Here is a 19,510-nt window from a genome sequence, read left to right as displayed (position 1 = left end):
TCTTACAGTAAGAATCAGTCCACATGGGTTCATACAGTAAGGATCAGTCCGCATGGGGTCTTACAGTAAGAATCAGTCCACATGGGGTCTTACAGTAAGGATCAGTCCACATGGGTTCATACAGTAAGGATCAGTCCACATGGGTTCTTACAGTAAGGATCAGTCCACATGGGGTCTTACAGTAAGAATCAGTCCACATGGGTTCATACAGTAAGGATCAGTCCACATGGGTTCTTACAGCAAGGATCAGTCCACATGGGGTCTTACAGCAAGGATCAGTCCACATGGGGTCTTACAGCAAGGATCAGTCCACATGGGGTCTTACAGTAAGGATCAGTCCACATGGGGTCTTACAGTAAGGATCAGTCCACATGGGGTCTTACAGTAAGGATCAGAACGCATGGGTTCTTACAGTAAGGATCAGTCCACATGGGTTCTTACAGTAAGGATCAGTCCACATGGGGTCTTACAGTAAGGATCAGTCCACATGGGGTCTTACAGTAAGGATCAGTCCACATGGGGTCTTACAGTAAGGATCAGTCCACATGGGGTCATACAGTAAGGATCAGTCCACATGGGGTCATACAGTAAGGATCAGTCCACATGGGGTCTTACAGTAAGGATCAGTCCACATGGGTTCTTACAGTAAGGATCAGTCCACATGGGTTCTTACAGTAAGGATCAGTCCACATGGGTTCTTACAGTAAGGATCAGTACGCATGGGTTCTTACAGTAAGGATCAGTCCACATGGGTTCTTACAGTAAGAATCAGTACGCATGGGGTCTTACAGTAAGGATCAGTCCACATGGGGTCTTACAGTAAGGATCAGAACGCATGGGGTCTTACAGTAAGGATCAGAACGCATGGGGTCTTACAGTAAGGATCAGAACGCATGGGTTCTTACAGTAAGGATCAGTCCACATGGGGTCATACAGTAAGGATCAGTCCACATGGGTTCTTACAGTAAGGATCAGTCCACATGGGGTCTTACAGTAAGGATCAGTCCACATGGGGTCTTACAGTAAGGATCAGTCCACATGGGGTCTTACAGTAAGGATCAGTCCACATGGGTTCTTACAGTAAGGATCAGTCCACATGGGGTCTTACAGTAAGGATCAGTACGCATGGGTTCTTACAGTAAGGATCAGTCCACATGGGTTCTTACAGTAAGAATCAGTACGCATGGGGTCTTACAGTAAGGATCAGTCCACATGGAGTCTTACAGTAAGGATCAGTCCACATGGGGTCTTACAGTAAGGATCAGTCCACATGGGTTCTTACAGTAAGGATCAGTACGCATGGGTTCTTACAGTAAGAATCAGTCCACATGGGTTCACACAGTAAGGATCAGTCCGCATGGGGTCTTACAGTAAGAATCAGTCCACATGGGGTCTTACAGTAAGGATCAGTCCACATGGGTTCATACAGTAAGGATCAGTCCACATGGGGTCTTACAGTAAGGATCAGTCCACATGGGGTCTTACAGTAAGAATCAGTCCACATGGGTTCATACAGTAAGGATCAGTCCACATGGGTTCTTACAGCAAGGATCAGTCCACATGGGGTCTTACAGTAAGGATCAGTCCACATGGGTTCTTACAGTAAGGATCAGTCCACATGGGGTCTTACAGTAAGGATCAGTCCACATGGGGTCTTACAGTAAGGATAAGTCCACATGGGGTCTTACAGTAAGGATCAGTCCACATGGGGTCTTACAGTAAGGATCAGTCCACATGGGGTCTTACAGTAAGGATCAGTCCACATGGGGTCTTACAGTAAGGATCAGAACGCATGGGTTCTTACAGTAAGGATCAGTCCACATGGGTTCTTACAGTAAGGATCAGTCCACATGGGGTCATACAGTAAGGATCAGTCCACATGGGTTCTTACAGTAAGGATCAGTCCGCATGGGTTCTTACAGTAAGGATCAGTCCGCATGGGGTCTTACAGTAAGGATCAGTACGCATGGGGTCTTACAGTAAGGATCAGTCCACATGGGGTCTTACAGTAAGGATCAGTCCACATGGGGTCTTACAGTAAGGATCAGTCCACATGGGGTCTTACAGTAAGGATCAGTCCACATGGGGTCTTACAGTAAGGATCAGTCCACATGGGGTCTTACAGTAAGGATCAGTCCACATGGGGTCTTACAGTAAGGATCAGTCCACATGGGGTCTTACAGTAAGGATCAGTACGCATGGGTTCTTACAGTAAGGATCAGTCCACATGGGTTCTTACAGTAAGAATCAGTACGCATGGGGTCTTACAGTAAGGATCAGTCCACATGGGGTCTTACAGTAAGGATCAGTCCACATGGGGTCTTACAGTAAGGATCAGTCCACATGGGGTCTTACAGTAAGGATCTGTCCGCATGGGTTCTTACAGTAAGGATCAGTACGCATGGGTTCTTACAGTAAGAATCAGTCCACATGGGTTCATACAGTAAGGATCAGTCCGCATGGGGTCTTACAGTAAGAATCAGTCCACATGGGGTCTTACAGTAAGGATCAGTCCACATGGGTTCATACAGTAAGGATCAGTCCACATGGGTTCTTACAGTAAGGATCAGTCCACATGGGGTCTTACAGTAAGAATCAGTCCACATGGGTTCATACAGTAAGGATCAGTGCACATGGGTTCTTACAGCAAGGATCAGTCCACATGGGGTCTTACAGTAAGGATCAGTCCACATGGGGTCTTACAGTAAGAATCAGTCCACATGGGGTCTTACAGTAAGGATCAGTCCACATGGGGTCTTACAGTAAGGATCAGTCCACATGGGGTCTTACAGTAAGGATCAGAACGCATGGGTTCTTACAGTAAGGATCAGTCCACATGGGTTCTTACAGTAAGGATCAGTCCACATGGGGTCTTACAGTAAGGATCAGTCCACATGGGGTCTTACAGTAAGGATCAGTCCACATGGGGTCTTACAGTAAGGATCAGTCCACATGGGGTCTTACAGTAAGGATCAGTCCACATGGGGTCATACAGTAAGGATCAGTCCACATGGGGTCATACAGTAAGGATCAGTCCACATGGGGTCATACAGTAAGGATCAGTCCACATGGGGTCTTACAGTAAGGATCAGTCCACATGGGGTCTTACAGTAAGGATCAGTCCACATGGGTTCTTACAGTAAGGATCAGTACGCATGGGTTCTTACAGTAAGGATCAGTCCACATGGGTTCTTACAGTAAGAATCAGTACGCATGGGGTCTTACAGTAAGGATCAGTCCACATGGGGTCTTACAGTAAGGATCAGTCCACATGGGGTCTTACAGTAAGGATCAGTCCACATGGGTTCTTACAGTAAGGATCAGTACGCATGGGTTCTTACAGTAAGAATCAGTCCACATGGGTTCACACAGTAAGGATCAGTCCGCATGGGGTCTTACAGTAAGAATCAGTCCACATGGGGTCTTACAGTAAGGATCAGTCCACATGGGTTCATACAGTAAGGATCAGTCCACATGGGTTCTTACAGTAAGGATCAGTCCACATGGGGTCTTACAGTAAGAATCAGTCCACATGGGTTCATACAGTAAGGATCAGTCCACATGGGTTCTTACAGCAAGGATGAGTCCACATGGGGTCTTACAGCAAGGATCAGTCCACATGGGTTCTTACAGTAAGGATCAGTCCACATGGGTTCTTACAGTAAGGATCAGTCCACATGGGGTCTTACAGTAAGGATCAGTCCACATGGGGTCTTACAGTAAGGATCAGTCCACATGGGGTCTTACAGTAAGGATCAGTCCACATGGGGTCTTACAGTAAGGATCAGAACGCATGGGTTCTTACAGTAAGGATCAGTCCACATGGGTTCTTACAGTAAGGATCAGTCCACATGGGGTCATACAGTAAGGATCAGTCCACATGGGTTCTTACAGTAAGGAGCAGTCCACATGGGGTCTTACAGTAAGGATCAGTCCACATGGGTTCTTACAGTAAGGATCAGTACGCATGGGTTCTTACAGTAAGGATCAGTCCACATGGGTTCTTACAGTAAGAATCAGTACGCATGGGGTCTTACAGTAAGGATCAGTCCACATGGGGTCTTACAGTAAGGATCAGTCCACATGGGGTCTTACAGTAAGGATCAGTCCACATGGGGTCTTACAGTAAGGATCAGTCCACATGGGGTCTTACAGTAAGGATCAGTCCACATGGGTTCTTACAGTAAGGATCAGTACGCATGGGTTCTTACAGTAAGAATCAGTCCACATGGGTTCATACAGTAAGGATCAGTCCGCATGGGGTCTTACAGTAAGAATCAGTCCACATGGGGTCTTACAGTAAGGATCAGTCCACATGGGTTCATACAGTAAGGATCAGTCCACATGGGTTCTTACAGTAAGGATCAGTCCACATGGGGTCTTACAGTAAGAATCAGTCCACATGGGTTCATACAGTAAGGATCAGTCCACATGGGTTCTTACAGCAAGGATCAGTCCACATGGGGTCTTACAGTAAGGATCAGTCCACATGGGTTCTTACAGTAAGGATCAGTCCACATGGGGTCTTACAGTAAGGATCAGTCCACATGGGGTCTTACAGTAAGAATCAGTCCACATGGGGTCTTACAGTAAGGATCAGTCCACATGGGGTCTTACAGTAAGGATCAGTCCACATGGGGTCTTACAGTAAGGATCAGAACGCATGGGTTCTTACAGTAAGGATCAGTCCACATGGGTTCTTACAGTAAGGATCAGTCCACATGGGGTCATACAGTAAGGATCAGTCCACATGGGTTCTTACAGTAAGGATCAGTACGCATGGGGTCTTACAGTAAGGATCAGTCCACATGGGGTCTTACAGTAAGGATCAGTCCGCATGGGGTCTTACAGTAAGGATCAGTCCGCATGGGGTCTTACAGTAAGGATCAGTCCACATGGGTTCTTACAGTAAGGATCAGTCCACATGGGGTCTTACAGTAAGGATCAGTCCACATGGGGTCATACAGTAAGGATCAGTCCACATGGGGTCATACAGTAAGGATCAGTCCACATGGGGTCATACAGTAAGGATCAGTCCACATGGGGTCTTACAGTAAGGATCAGTACGCATAGGTTCTTACAGTAAGGATCAGTACGCATAGGTTCTTACAGTAAGGATCAGTACGCATAGGTTCTTACAGTAAGGATCAGTACGCATAGGTTCTTACAGTAAGGATCAGTACGCATAGGTTCTTACAGTAAGGAGCAGTCCACATGGGGTCATACAGTAAGGATCAGTCCACATGGGGTCTTACAGTAAGGATCAGTCCACATGGGGTCTTACAGTAAGGATCAGTCCACATGGGGTCTTACAGTAAGGAGCAGTCCACATGGGGTCTTACAGTAAGGATCAGTCCACATGGGGTCTTACAGTAAGGATCAGTCCACATGGGGTCTTACAGTAAGAATCAGTCCACATGGGTTCTTACAGTAAGGATCAGTCCACATGGGGTCATACAGTAAGGAGCAGTCCACATGGGGTCTTACAGTAAGGATCAGTCCACATGGGGTCTTACAGTAAGGATCAGTCCACATGGGGTCTTACAGTAAGGATCAGTCCACATGGGGTCTTACAGTAAGGATCAGTCCACATGGGGTCTTACAGTAAGGATCAGTCCACATGGGGTCTTACAGTAAGGATCAGTCCACATGGGGTCTTACAGTAAGGATCAGTCCACATGGGGTCTTACAGTGTGATACCCTCAAAGTGACCAGAACCACAGGGTTAATCTGGTAGATTAGCAGTGTGAGTTACACTGTGCTATAAATGGAAACAAACACCACCACGGGTTAGAGTTGTATGTGTGAGTGTGTGGTGGTTCCGGCTGGGTCAGGGTCAACCCAGGTCTGTGCTGGGTCGTGGGTGGTGTAGTGTGTGATGTGAGGCTGGGTCAGGGTCAACCCAGGTCTGTGCAGGGTCGTGGGTAGTGTGTGATGTGTGATGTGAGGCTGGGTCAGGGTCAACCCAGGTCTGTGCAGGGTCGTGGGTGGTGTAATGTGTGATGTGAGGCTGGGTCAGGGTCAACCCAGGTCTGTGCAGGGTCGTGGCTGGTGTAATGTGTGATGTGAGGCTGGGTCAGGGTCAACCCAGGTCTGTGCAGGGTCGTGGGTGGTGTAATGTGTGATGTGAGGCTGGGTCAGGGTCAACCCAGGTCTGTGCAGGGTCGTGGGTGGTGTAATGTGTAATGTGAGGCTGGGTCAGGGTCAACCCAGGTCTGTGCAGGGTCGTGGCTGGTGTAATGTGTGATGTGAGGCTGGGTCAGGGTCAACCCAGGTCTGTGCAGGGTCGTGGGTGGTGTAATGTGTGATGTGAGGCTGGGTCAGAGTCAACCCAGGTCTGTGCAGGGTTGTGGGTGGTGTAATTTGTAATGTGAGGCTGGGTCAGAGTCAACCCAGGTCTGTGCAGGGTCGTGGGTGGTGTAATGTGTGATGTGAGGCTGGGTCAGGGTCAACCCAGGTCTGTGCAGGGTCGTGGGTGGTGTAATTTGTAATGTGAGGCTGGGTCAGAGTCAACCCAGGTCTGTGCAGGGTCGTGGGTGGTGTAATTTGTAATGTGAGGCTGGGTCAGAGTCAACCCAGGTCTATGCAGGGTCGTGGGTGGTGTAATGTGTGATGTGAGGCTGGGTCAGGGTCAACCCAGGTCTGTGCAGGGTCGTGGGTGGTGTAATGTGTGATGTGAGGCTGGGTCAGGGTCAACCCAGGTCTGTGCAGGGTCGTGGGTAGTGTGTGATGTGAGGCTGGGTCAGGGTCAACCCAGGTCTGTGCAGGGTCGTGGGTGGTGTAATGTGTGATGTGAGGCTGGGTCAGGGTCAACCCAGGTCTGTGCAGGGTCGTGGGTGGTGTAATGTGTGATGTGAGATTGGGTCAGGGTCAACCCAGGTCTGTGCAGGGTCGTGGGTGGTGTAATGTGTGATGTGAGGCTGGGTCAGGGTCAACCCAGGTCTGTGCTGGGTCGTGGGTAGTGTGTGATGTGTGATGTGAGGCTGGGTCAGGGTCAACCCAGGTCTGTGCAGGGTCGTGGGTGGTGTAATGTGTAATGTGAGGCTGGGTCAGGGTCAACCCAGGTCTGTGCAGGGTCGTGGGTGGTGTAATTTGTAATGTGAGGCTGGGTCAGGGTCAACCCAGGTCTGTGCAGGGTCGTGGGTAGTGTGTGATGTGTGATGTGTGATGTGAGGCTGGGTCAGGGTCAACCCAGGTCTGTGCAGGGTCGTGGGTGGTGTAATGTGTGATGTGAGGCTGGGTCAGGGTCAACCCAGGTCTGTGCAGGGTCGTGGGTGGTGTAATGTGTGATGTGAGGCTGGGTCAGGGTCAACCCAGGTCTGTGCAGGGTCGTGGGTGGTGTAATGTGTGATGTGAGGCTGGGTCAGGGTCAACCCAGGTCTGTGCAGGGTCGTGGGTGGTGTAATGTGTGATGTGAGGCTGGGTCAGGGTCAACCCAGGTCTGTGCAGGGTAGTGTGTGATGTGTGATGTGAGGCTGGGTCAGGGTCAACCCAGATCTGTGCAGGGTCGTGGGTGGTGTGATGTGAGGCTGGGTCAGGGTCAACCCAGGTCTGTGCAGGGTCGTGGCTGGTGTGATGTGAGGCTGGGTCAGGGTCAACCCAGGTCTGTGCAGGGTCGTGGGTGGTGTAATGTGCGATGTGAGGCTGGGTCAGGGTCAACCCAGGTCTGTGCAGGGTCGTGGGTAGTGTGTGATGTGAGGCTGGGTCAGGGTCAACCCAGGTCTGTGCAGGGTCGTGGGTGGTGTGTGATGTGTGATGTGAGGCTGGGTCAGGGTCAACCCAGGTCTGTGCAGGGTCGTGGGTGGTGTAATGTGTGATGTGAGACTGGGTCAGGGTCAACCCAGGTCTGTGCAGGGTCGTGGGTGGTGTAATGTGTGATGTGAGGCTGGGTCAGGGTCAACCCAGGTCTGTGCAGGGTCGTGGGTGGTGTAATGTGTGATGTGAGGCTGGGTCAGGGTCAACCCAGGTCTGTGCAGGGTCGTGGGTGGTGTGATGTGTTATGTGAGACTGGGTCAGGGTCAACCCAGGTCTGTGCAGGGTCGTGGGTGGTGTAATGTGTGATGTGAGGCTGGGTCAGGGTCAACCCAGGTCTGTGCAGGGTAGTGTGTGATGTGTGATGTGAGGCTGGGTCAGGGTCAACCCAGATCTGTGCAGGGTCGTGGGTGGTGTGATGTGAGGCTGGGTCAGGGTCAACCCAGGTCTGTGCAGGGTCGTGGCTGGTGTGATGTGAGGCTGGGTCAGGGTCAACCCAGGTCTGTGCAGGGTCGTGGGTGGTGTAATGTGCGATGTGAGGCTGGGTCAGGGTCAACCCAGGTCTGTGCAGGGTCGTGGGTGGTGTGTGATGTGTGATGTGAGGCTGGGTCAGGGTCAACCCAGGTCTGTGCAGGGTCGTGGGTGGTGTAATGTGTGATGTGAGACTGGGTCAGGGTCAACCCAGGTCTGTGCAGGGTCGTGGGTGGTGTAATGTGTGATGTGAGGCTGGGTCAGGGTCAACCCAGGTCTGTGCAGGGTCGTGGGTAGTGTGTGATGTGTGATGTGAGGCTGGGTCAGGGTCAACCCAGGTCTGTGCAGGGTCGTGGCTGGTGTAATGTGTGATGTGAGGCTGGGTCAGGGTCAACCCAGGTCTGTGCAGGGTCGTGGGTGGTGTAATGTGTGATGTGAGACTAGGTCAGGGTCAACCCAGGTCTGTGCAGGGTCGTGGCTGGTGTAATGTGTGATGTGAGGCTGGGTCAGGGTCAACCCAGGTCTGTGCAGGGTCGTGGGTGGTGTGATGTGTTATGTGAGACTGGGTCAGGGTCAACCCAGGTCTGTGCAGGGTCGTGGGTGGTGTAATGTGTGATGTGAGGCTGGGTCAGGGTCAACCCAGGTCTGTGCAGGGTAGTGTGTGATGTGTGATGTGAGGCTGGGTCAGGGTCAACCCAGATCTGTGCAGGGTCGTGGGTGGTGTGATGTGAGGCTGGGTCAGGGTCAACCCAGGTCTGTGCAGGGTCGTGGCTGGTGTGATGTGAGGCTGGGTCAGGGTCAACCCAGGTCTGTGCAGGGTCGTGGGTGGTGTAATGTGCGATGTGAGGCTGGGTCAGGGTCAACCCAGGTCTGTGCAGGGTCGTGGGTGGTGTGTGATGTGTGATGTGAGGCTGGGTCAGGGTCAACCCAGGTCTGTGCAGGGTCGTGGGTGGTGTAATGTGTGATGTGAGACTGGGTCAGGGTCAACCCAGGTCTGTGCAGGGTCGTGGGTGGTGTAATGTGTGATGTGAGGCTGGGTCAGGGTCAACCCAGGTCTGTGCAGGGTCGTGGGTAGTGTGTGATGTGTGATGTGAGGCTGGGTCAGGGTCAACCCAGGTCTGTGCAGGGTCGTGGGTGGTGTAATGTGTGATGTGAGGCTGGGTCAGGGTCAACCCAGGTCTGTGCAGGGTCGTGGGTGGTGTAATGTGTGATGTGAGACTAGGTCAGGGTCAACCCAGGTCTGTGCAGGGTCGTGGCTGGTGTAATGTGTGATGTGAGGCTGGATGGAGCAGCAGAGGTATTTAGAGTTGCTGATGGTGCGCCAGGGATCACGGTTACCTGATCTCCGCAGGTGTGTGTGTCTGGCGTCAAGCTCAGATCAGTTTCAGTGGCACCACCAGTGCTGTGAGGAGAAAGGCGTAGCGATACACTAGACACACACACTAACAAATAATACACATGCCTTCTCTGTCACATGAATAAACACTCTCTCTCACACTTTTTGTGTCTCATATATAATACATAGTCACCACACCTTTGTAACATATTGGCTCTGTAAAATAGTGATATTATATTACACACCCACAGACAGCTGAGTGACAGTGCGGGTCGGCCCAGGCAGCTTGCCACACCCTTCTTAGTTCCACTGAACCAGACAGGAACATCACCTGAGATGACAGCCTCTCTCTCTGTGAGATAGATACACTCTGTCTGTCTCTCTGTGAGATAGATACACTCTGTCTGTCTCTCTGTGAGATAGATACACTCTGTCTGTCTCTCTGTGAGATAGATACACTCTGTCTGTCTCTCTGTGAGATAGATACACTCTGTCTGTCTCTCTGTGAGATAGATACACTCTGTCTGTCTCTCTGTGAGATAGATACACTCTGTCTGTCTCTCTGTGAGATAGATACACTCTGTCTGTCTCTCTGTGAGATAGATACACTCTGTCTGTCTCTCTGTGAGATAGATACACTCTGTCTGTCTCTCTGTGAGATAGATACACTCTGTCTGTCTCTCTGTGAGATAGATACACTCTGTCTGTCTCTCTGTGAGATAGATACACTCTGTCTGTCTCTCTGTGAGATAGATACACTCTGTCTGTCTCTCTGTGAGATAGATACACTCTGTCTGTCTCTCTGTGAGATAGATACACTCTGTCTGTCTCTCTGTGAGATAGATACACTCTGTCTGTCTCTCTGTGAGATAGATACACTCTGTCTGTCTCTCTGTGAGATAGATACACTCTGTCTGTCTCTCTGTGAGATAGATACACTCTGTCTGTCTCTCTGTGAGAGAGGGTTGTGTTTTCCTACAGTGTGAAATGCAGCACAGACGGCAACTATTAACTTTCTAAAGCAGGAATGTGGGAGGTCCAGGACTTCCCATAAAAATATGGGGGGGGGGGGGGGGATTATGGTGCAGAACACACGTGTCATGACTGTTACAGACTGCACCAGTACCTGTGGTCACAGCATCCTCCACCGATATCAATCCTTAGTAAATTATTTCTAATCCATGACCTTTTCCATCCTAGTAGCCAATACTGGGACCATGACACCAAACGGTCAATATGGGGCTATGGCCTATTGGACCACTGGAAAACTGGGCCCAACTTTTACCAGTCTGTGTGAGTAGATCACACACACACACCAACAGATCCCGAAGGCACGGTTAGGCTGATAACAGACAATTAAAGTGCCGTTTAAATGGAGCAAATCCCTCCTGTTTCTCTCTGACCACACACAGCTGTTTGAAGCACCAACAACCTATAGCTCTCTATAGACTAGGTCTAATGTAGGGGAAATGGACCGTGAGAGTCGACCACACACCATCAAGTAGTCAAGGGTAAAGCTTTATGAGGGCCAGTCAAGGGCAGAGTAGGGCTGGGAATTGCCAGGGACCTCACGGTACGATATTATCACAATGTTTAGGTGCCGATACGATATGTGTTGCGATTTTCACGATTCTATATATATTGCAATTCGATACTGTGATTTTATTGCAATTCAATGTTCCAAACATATTGCTCACCATATGTCTGCTCCAGACGCACAGAGAGAGCCATGAGAAAACAAGTTTTGATCAATCATGGAAATAAAAGTGCTAAAAATAAATTGGCTCCATCTTTAAAAAGAAGTCTGAGAACAAGCTATGAAGAATGACACTGGAGTTTTGGTGCAGGTAATGCCAAACGGCGCAAAAATAATATTGCGATATTGTCAAAACTATTTTCGCATACCCAAAATATCTATTATTTAGAACGCAAGTACAGGTATTCGGACACGGCAGCAGAGCGAGGGGAAGAGCGAGGGGCAGAGCGAGGGGCAGAGCGAGGGGCAGAGCGAGGGGCAGAGCGAGGGGCAGAGCGAGGGGCAGTCTCTCCTCTTGTCAAGCAGCCTCCAACCCCTGAGCTGCGCCGCTTCATTATGAGTACAATAAGAGGTTCCACTAACCCCACACACAATATCCCCATTTACACACAGACAACGCACGCACACACAATGGCCACTCCAAAGACAGGGATCTCACCAGCCACACACACCAGACCAGAGATTGGAAAGAAGAGAAGAAACCAGAGAGAGACGGAGAGGGGTTGAGGGAGAAGAAACCAGAGAGAAACGGAGAGGGGTTGAAGGAGAAGGAACCAGAGAGAAACGGAGAGGGGTTGAGGGAGAAGGAACCAGAGAGAGACGGAGAGGGGTTGAGGGAGAAGGAACCAGAGAGAAACGGAGAGGGGTTGAAGGAGAAGGAACCAGAGAGAAACGGAGAGGGGTTGAGGGAGAAGGAACCAGAGAGAGACGGAGAGGGGTTGAGGGAGAAGGAACCAGAGAGAGACGGAGAGGGGTTGAGGGAGAAGGAACCAGAGAGAAACGGAGAGGGGTTGAGGGAGAAGGAACCAGAGAGAGACGGAGAGGGGTTGAGGGAGAAGGAAAGTCCATATGAAGCGTCCCCATATAAACACAGCAGCACCAGATCACAGTGATTACAACAGTGTGTGAGATTCACACCCAGACCCCAGCCTTCCTCCTGCCTGCCCTGTCACTGTGGAGAAAGTGACTGACCACTACTAACACATTGCATCCCTGGGTCAGTAGTAGTCATATTACTGGTACCTAATCATTATCACCACCCTTGATCTCATTCCCAACCCCAGGCTGGGGATACGGTGCCTTATCAACAGGTCCAGGACCTGTCTTCCTGTGTCATGTTGGTTCTATTCTATCTAGTAGTAATAGCTAACCACGGACAAAGCCTGATTTCAGATCAGTTGACCTAATGTAACCTCTCAGATAATATAATTTGTGCTAAATCAATTTACCAGACACTATCATCAATTGTTAGGAGGATACAAGTGATTGGCACTCATTCAAAATCAGGAAATAAACTATTTGTCCATTTCCATTATAAAGATAAAACAGTTATGCTATATTCCTGATAGTGTTCCTGATTTTCAGGCCTGAATAAAACAGTAATTCCTGTTAACTCAGGATAGAAAAAAATCACAGCATCAACAGGTTAGTGTCTGGTAACATTAGACACATAGCGAGCAGAGTGTCCTGTCTGATAGAACAGAGAGACACATCCAGAAATAAAGAAGCTTACAGAACAAATCATCTCTTCTACAAACTATTAGATTGCTATCCAATATTGCTATGTCCTATTTATACATTCTCATTCTGGCAATGCACATAGATTGTAATGAGTGAAGATGCGTTTGTTAAGGGTTAAAACTCCTAACCAGGCCTACAGAGCACAGCAACAGGAGAACTGGAGAGTGAGTGAGAGATAAAGGCCTGCTGGGATTAAAGCCTCATAATAATGTGACTATTTAAAGTCTCTATTATTAGGGCAGATTTGTGGTTAGATAATGCCTCGGTTAAAGCTCAACTGTGTTTGTCAACACGGTTAAGACAGCGAAGGAGTGGGACTTGCACACGCACGGACACACAACACACACACACAAGACACTTTCAAGTGAACGCAAACGCAAACACAAACCCAACAACAGCACTTTATACACGTGTACATGACACCGCTCAAACACACTCGCTCTGGTATACACACATCCAACACATACACACTCTAGTCTTGGGTACACACACATTTTCCGACATACAACCAAACACACACTCTAGTAAAAGGGCCACTTGTGATGGGACGTGGTGAAGTCATCACCCCCCCTCCTCAGGGCTGTTTCTCTGGGGTAGGGGTGTACTAGAATGTGGCAGAAAGGGAAGGGGTGGAGGTTAGAGAGGAGAGCAGAAGCCATGGAGCTCACACAGTCTGTCCGTCAGGCACGACAAGCACAGGCATGGCTCTATATAAGCCAGAGCCACTTCAGAACAGGCATGGCTCTATATAAGCCATAGAGCCACTTCAGAACAGGCATGGCTCTATATAAGCCATAGAGCCACTTCAGAACAGGCATGGCTCTATATAAGCCATAGAGCCACTTCAGAACAGGCATGGCTCTATATAAGCCATAGAGCCACTTCAGAACAGGCATGGCTCTATATAAGCCATAGAGCCACTACAGACCAGGCATGCCTCTATATAAGCCATAGAGCCACTACAGAACAGGCATGGCTCTATATAAGCCACAGAGCCACTAAAGAACAGGCATGGCTCTATATAAGCCACAGAGCCACTACAGAACAGGCATGGCTCTATATAAGCCACAGAGCCACTACAGAACAGGCATGGCTCTATATAAGCCACAGAGCCACTACAGAACAGGCATGGCTCTATATAAGCCACAGAGACACTACAGAACAGGCATGGCTCTATATAAGCCACAGAGACACTACAGAACAGGCATGGCTCTATATAAGCCACAGAGCCACTACAGAACAGACATGGCTCTATATAAGCCATAGAGCCACTACAGAACAGGCATGGCTCAATATAAGCCATAGAGCCACTACAGAACAGGCATGGCTCTATATAAGCCATAGAGCCACTACAGAACAGGCATGGCTCTATATAAGCCATAGCGCCACTACAGAACAGGCATGGCTCTATATAAGCCATAGCGCCACTACAGAACAGGCATGGCTCTATATAAGCCATAGAGCCACTACAGAACAGGCATGGCTCTATATAAGCCATAGAGCCACTACAGAACAGGCATCACTGTTGTGTTGTACACAAAACAAAAGAACCACATTATTGTTGGGAGAGAACACCCCCATAAGATAAGAGAGGCCTGTTTCATCTCAAGTCCCTGTGATGTCAGGCATAGCCTTTATTGTAGTGAAATAAAAAATATGCAGAGTTGGCATTACATGTGACTGAGCTTCCTGATGCTGTATGTATGGGGGAAGTTGGTTAGTAATGTGCTTCACAACATGCAAGAGAGAGCAGGAACAAACTTATGCCGGAATTTCAGGAATGAGCTGACTTAACTAGTGAGCTTGATGGTCACTGTTTGACCTATTTGGAATCCCCATATAATCATGGCCTCTTTTTACAGTGTCATCGTTCACGGTAGTTCACCTTTGATAGGCCTCAGACTACAAACCAGCTGACACATTGACTGTAGCCACATGTGTTGCATGCTTGATACAGAGCATATTTATGATTAGCTTGAGTTGATCATACCACCCAGCCATCTCTGATCTTTTGCCACATTAGGCAAATATCACATTACATCTCAAAACAACACTCATATCTCCCTCACTAGCTTTAAGCACCAGCTGTCAGAGCAGCTCACAGATCACTGCACCTGTACATAGCTCATCTGTAAATAGCCCATCCAACTACCTCATCCCCATACTGTTATTTTATTTATTTTGCTCCTTTGCACCCCAGTATGTCTACTTGCACACTCATCTTATGCACACCTATCACTCCAGTGTTTAATTGCTATATTGTAATTATTTCACCACTATGGCCTATTTATTGCCTTACCTTCCTTATCCTACCTCATTTGCACACACTGAATATAGATTTTTCTATTCTATTATTGACTGTATGTTTGTTTATCCCATGTGTTACTCTGTGTTGTTGTTTGTGTCGCACTGCTTTGCTTTATCTTGGCCAAGTCGCAGTTGTAAATGAGAACTTGTTCTCAACTGGCCTACCTGGTTAAATAAAGGTGAAATAAAACAAATTAAAACATATTTGGAACAAGTGCAAAAACAAAACATGCAAAACTTATTCACTAATTAGACAGGAGATTTTGCTCATACTACTTGACTATAGACCTACACAACATCTAAGATAAACCAGTCAGGGATGACATGATTATCAGTCACTTTGAATATGAAAGTGTACCGCTGATAGTGAAATGATACTAATCTAACACACAGCAAAGATGTACAAACTCTGACCACTTCCTCTTCCGTACAGTACAAACCCACCTGCACCAGATATCGACACGGGCCATTCACACAGACACCGTGAAGTCAGGCGTTGCACTATGTGAAAGCCGCAAGGCCGGAGTACAGCTCCAGTTCACGTCACGCTCTTGAGTAAAAACAATGCGATGCAGTAATGGCCAAATCTCATTCATTTGTTTGAGTGGTAGTGTTTTGTACAGTGATTGAGTCAGTGTGAATGAAGTGACGGGTGCAGTAGTCCCGACCCGTTAAAGAAGCCGAGCCATGATGGATAGCGTAGATAGAATGGTGGTGTGGCAAATGTTATAGGTCTGGAAACAAGTTCATACATTATAGTGCCGGCATGTGTTTTTAAACAGAAACAAATGTAACGATGCAATGGTCGCTGCACCTTTGATGATTTCCATAAAACGGTTTCCCAGCCAGTGATCTGTGAGCTACAGGCTTACTTGTGGGGGGTGCTAGCATAACCAGAGGTGACTCAGATTTAATACTGGCTCACCCAATCAGGCTGGCCTAAAATATATAGATTTTTAAATGAACTTGATTTGTTGGTTGTATTGTCTCCTGATAGTCAAAAATGAACTGGATTAGTTGGTTGTGTTGTCTCCTGATATTCAGAAATGAACTAAATTAACTTGATTAGTTGGTTGTGTTGTCTCCTGATATTCAGAAATGAACTAAATTAACTTGAATAGTTGGTTGTGTTGTCTCCTGATATTCAGAAATGAACTAAATTAACTTGATTAGTTGGTTGTGTTGTCTCCTGATATTCAGAAATGAACTAAATTAACTTGATTAGTTGGTTGTGTTGTCTCCTGATATTCAGAAATGAACTAAATTAACTTGAATAGTTGGTTGTGTTGTCTCCTGATATTCAGAAATGTTGAATGTGTAGTAGGGAGAACCTGGGATCGAGCCTAATTGGTTATATCTCAATTACATGGTAAATAACAAGTGCATAGCCTACAGTTGAGAAGCCCGCAATTTGGCAAATATGAAATAGCTGATGTCGAGTTGCGGCTGTCAGTGAGACGCATCTATAGCCCTAGGCCTATCGCAATATTTCAAAATTCAATTGCGGGATAAACAAGTCACATATATTCCAAATGATTTAAGTGTGAAGTGTAGTATAGTTTATTCCCATTAGTAGGATACACCAGGACTAATCTCTTGGCACTAGTGGAGAGCGTCGACTATATCTCTGGTGAGTGCGCGTATTCACTGTCTTTATCATTGGGCGAGTCAGTGCCAGTGGAAAGTTTAGGACAATAATTTCCTCCTCAATTGTAGTTGGACGTCATATTGTACAATTTGTCTCCCCTTTTCGTGGGCCTAGATTAGATGGTTACATTGAAGACAAGGTTGTTTTTATTGATTTCAGTTCATCAGTGTCAGCAGAGTAGCCTAGGCCTAGCCTGCAATTTGTGTAGTAGGCTAATAAAGATTCTGATAATGTCTCCAGACATGTAAAGTGTTGTAGAATTGCATGAAATGTGTTTATAAAAGGCCATCTTTTTCACCGGATCCTCTAACTAGGGCTGAGCTGCTTCCCCAAACATGAAACTCAAGCGCCACCGTTGATGCTGTGTATTTCATTGTTTGTTTACTGTCGGACTCAGATAGTTGGTCTGTTTTGTCAGCGGCCCAGTCACTTTTACTCAGCCCCAGACATCTGCCTCCATTACTGATCATAACTAAAGTGAACGCGAGATTAAACTTGTAATTGCTAGAAATATGCCTAAAGCGTTACTGTAAACTAGAAGCATATCAGAAACGGCAGGATTTATTCTAAAGTCTTGGGATTCGACATAGCCTCCTTCGAATATGACACAGTCCCTCTCCATTGAAACTTTCACTCTAGCTCCGCGGCCTTCATAACTAACCGAGCATGGCGTCCTCACAAAGTAAACCCCCCAAAATATTCACTTGCATTTTCACGGGTCTAACTAAATCTATGTATTGTGCGAATGACAACTTAATCTGAACGGTGAATTGGGCCGCTTTAAGAAGCTTCGGAAATTTGCCCAGCGACTTTTTACGAACGGGTGAGGGGAAAATCCCAACATGGATTCCGCAACATTCTACTGTTGGGTCCGTGCACAGTTACTTTGCAGAACTTATTGAAGCACGATACAAACAAAGCACGAATTAATCAGATTCGGATTATGACAGGGTCGTACATAAAACAACCTTTGATGTTTATGATAAAATAGATCCTGAAGGTGGCTAAATGTGTAAAAGCCATTTCGACCAAACAGCGGAGAAATAGAAACTTGACGGGATGCATTGGATGACAAACAAGCAAAACCCTGTAAATGATCAAATTTGACAACTCTTAAAACAACCCCGGTAGCTAGGTGTAATCTTCAATAAAGTGTCTGGTTCATATGATTAACTACAACTCAACCAATCGTTTAATTTCTTTTTCGAGTATTAAAGTGGATGTCCGCTAGCAAAAGCTTCCATTTTGAATGTCTCGCTAAATTCGACTAAACCAACTCAACGTCAGCTACATCAACAGGTCGACAATCAATCCACATTGACATATTTCCAGCAAACTAGACACAGTAAGTATAAACAACACTTTTGCATCAACTTCAGTTGTATCAACTTATCCAACATAACTGGAAAACGTGTTGAATACTGTATAGCTACAATGCAATGAACTCACGTCAGCTAGCTAACTGTCAAATGCACGGCTAATGTTAGCAAGCTAACCAGCTAGTTAAATGTATTTAACTTGTATCACTTTTGTTCACCACTTAATAATTGACAACAACAGACCGAACAACTGGCGAAGACAACCAGCAAGTTCATTATCAAGTTCATCCCAACAAAACTGGTCGACTTGTGTTTTGCACAAACTTACCCGAATCTCCGGGGGTTTTCATTTTGAGTGTTGCAAGTTAGTTAACGTTAGTTATCGAGCTTGATGGATCTCAAGTCAGTAGCGTTTGTGGAAGGAAAAGTCGTCTCCCTCTGAGCCGTTCCTTTGGTTCGGAATGGAAAAACGAGGGGGGAACAGGCTAACGCTAAACTTTCCACCGTTGCTCCACCCGCGGGCCCCTTTGCTTCCACTTTCTTTCCCAAAACACCCTTCCTCAACTGTAGCGATCGGGGTAACGTTACTTTACCCGCAATCGCATTCAGTTGATGTAGCTCACTGCTGTTTATCCCACGGCAACTTGGGTTTGTTCTGTTCGAGGTGCAGCGGAACACGGTCAACCGTCCCGACAAACCGAAAACCCTTCTTTCCTTGTTTGCATATACTTTCACGAACTGTCGAGTTGTTTACTCCATCTCAATCGCATCTTCCCCGTTGTTTGACATATTGTCGCTAAAATAACCGTTCTGTAGAATAGCAGTCGTCCTCTCTTTAGACTTTCTTTCTTCCTCCACTCACTAACATTCTGTACTCTGTGGCTACTCTTTCTCCTCCCCCCGGTTCCTCTCTCTCTGGTGTCGTGTTTCGCTCACTCCTCACGGGGCCGCCCACACGGACAGGGAGAGGGGGGCTCAAAGGGGCGGGTCACACCCACTCACCACGAGCCAGGGTGGCGTCACTGCTGCGGCGTCGCCATAGAGACCGCCACAGCGACACTGCCGTGGTGACGACATATCCGCGTCCTACGATTCTAGGCTGTCATCACGTCCTTTTACGTCAATCGCAGGTACTTTCTTCTAATTATCTCTTCATTTCATGGTAATTCGATCAATTGATGTGGCCAGATTATTAAACCACTGTACAAATGCACAAGGCATTATAGCACTAGACTCTGAGCATATTGCAACAGGAACTAAACCAAACTTATACAGACTTCCCCCTCTATTTCACATGGTCTACTACACCTCCCTGCTGCATTTGGTGGCAGTGATGGGATAGTCCCTGGCCACCTGCGGTCTCAGACATTTTAGAAAGTGTAGGCCTTCCATTGAACAAC

General features: G+C 47.6%; 1 protein-coding gene across 2 annotated transcripts in view; it reads right to left on the bottom strand.

The window, feature by feature from the left end:
- Nucleotides 1–19,053, bottom strand: part of LOC129857239 (ETS domain-containing transcription factor ERF-like) — a 111,931-nt gene extending 92,878 nt beyond the window's left edge. For both annotated transcript variants that reach the window (XM_055925288.1, XM_055925289.1), the window contains exon 1: nt 18,439–19,053. In XM_055925288.1, the coding sequence (XP_055781263.1) occupies nt 18,439–18,460 (22 nt within the window). In that variant the 5' untranslated portion in view covers nt 18,461–19,053. The remainder of the gene's footprint in view (nt 1–18,438) is intronic.
- Nucleotides 19,054–19,510: the final 457 nt, after the last annotated feature.

The sequence above is a fragment of the Salvelinus fontinalis genome, chromosome 6 (genome assembly GCF_029448725.1).
Source record: "Salvelinus fontinalis isolate EN_2023a chromosome 6, ASM2944872v1, whole genome shotgun sequence".
Classification (NCBI taxonomy): domain Eukaryota; kingdom Metazoa; phylum Chordata; class Actinopteri; order Salmoniformes; family Salmonidae; genus Salvelinus; species Salvelinus fontinalis.
Note: the sequence above shows the minus strand (reverse complement) of the source record. Positions and strands in the feature narration are given on the sequence as shown.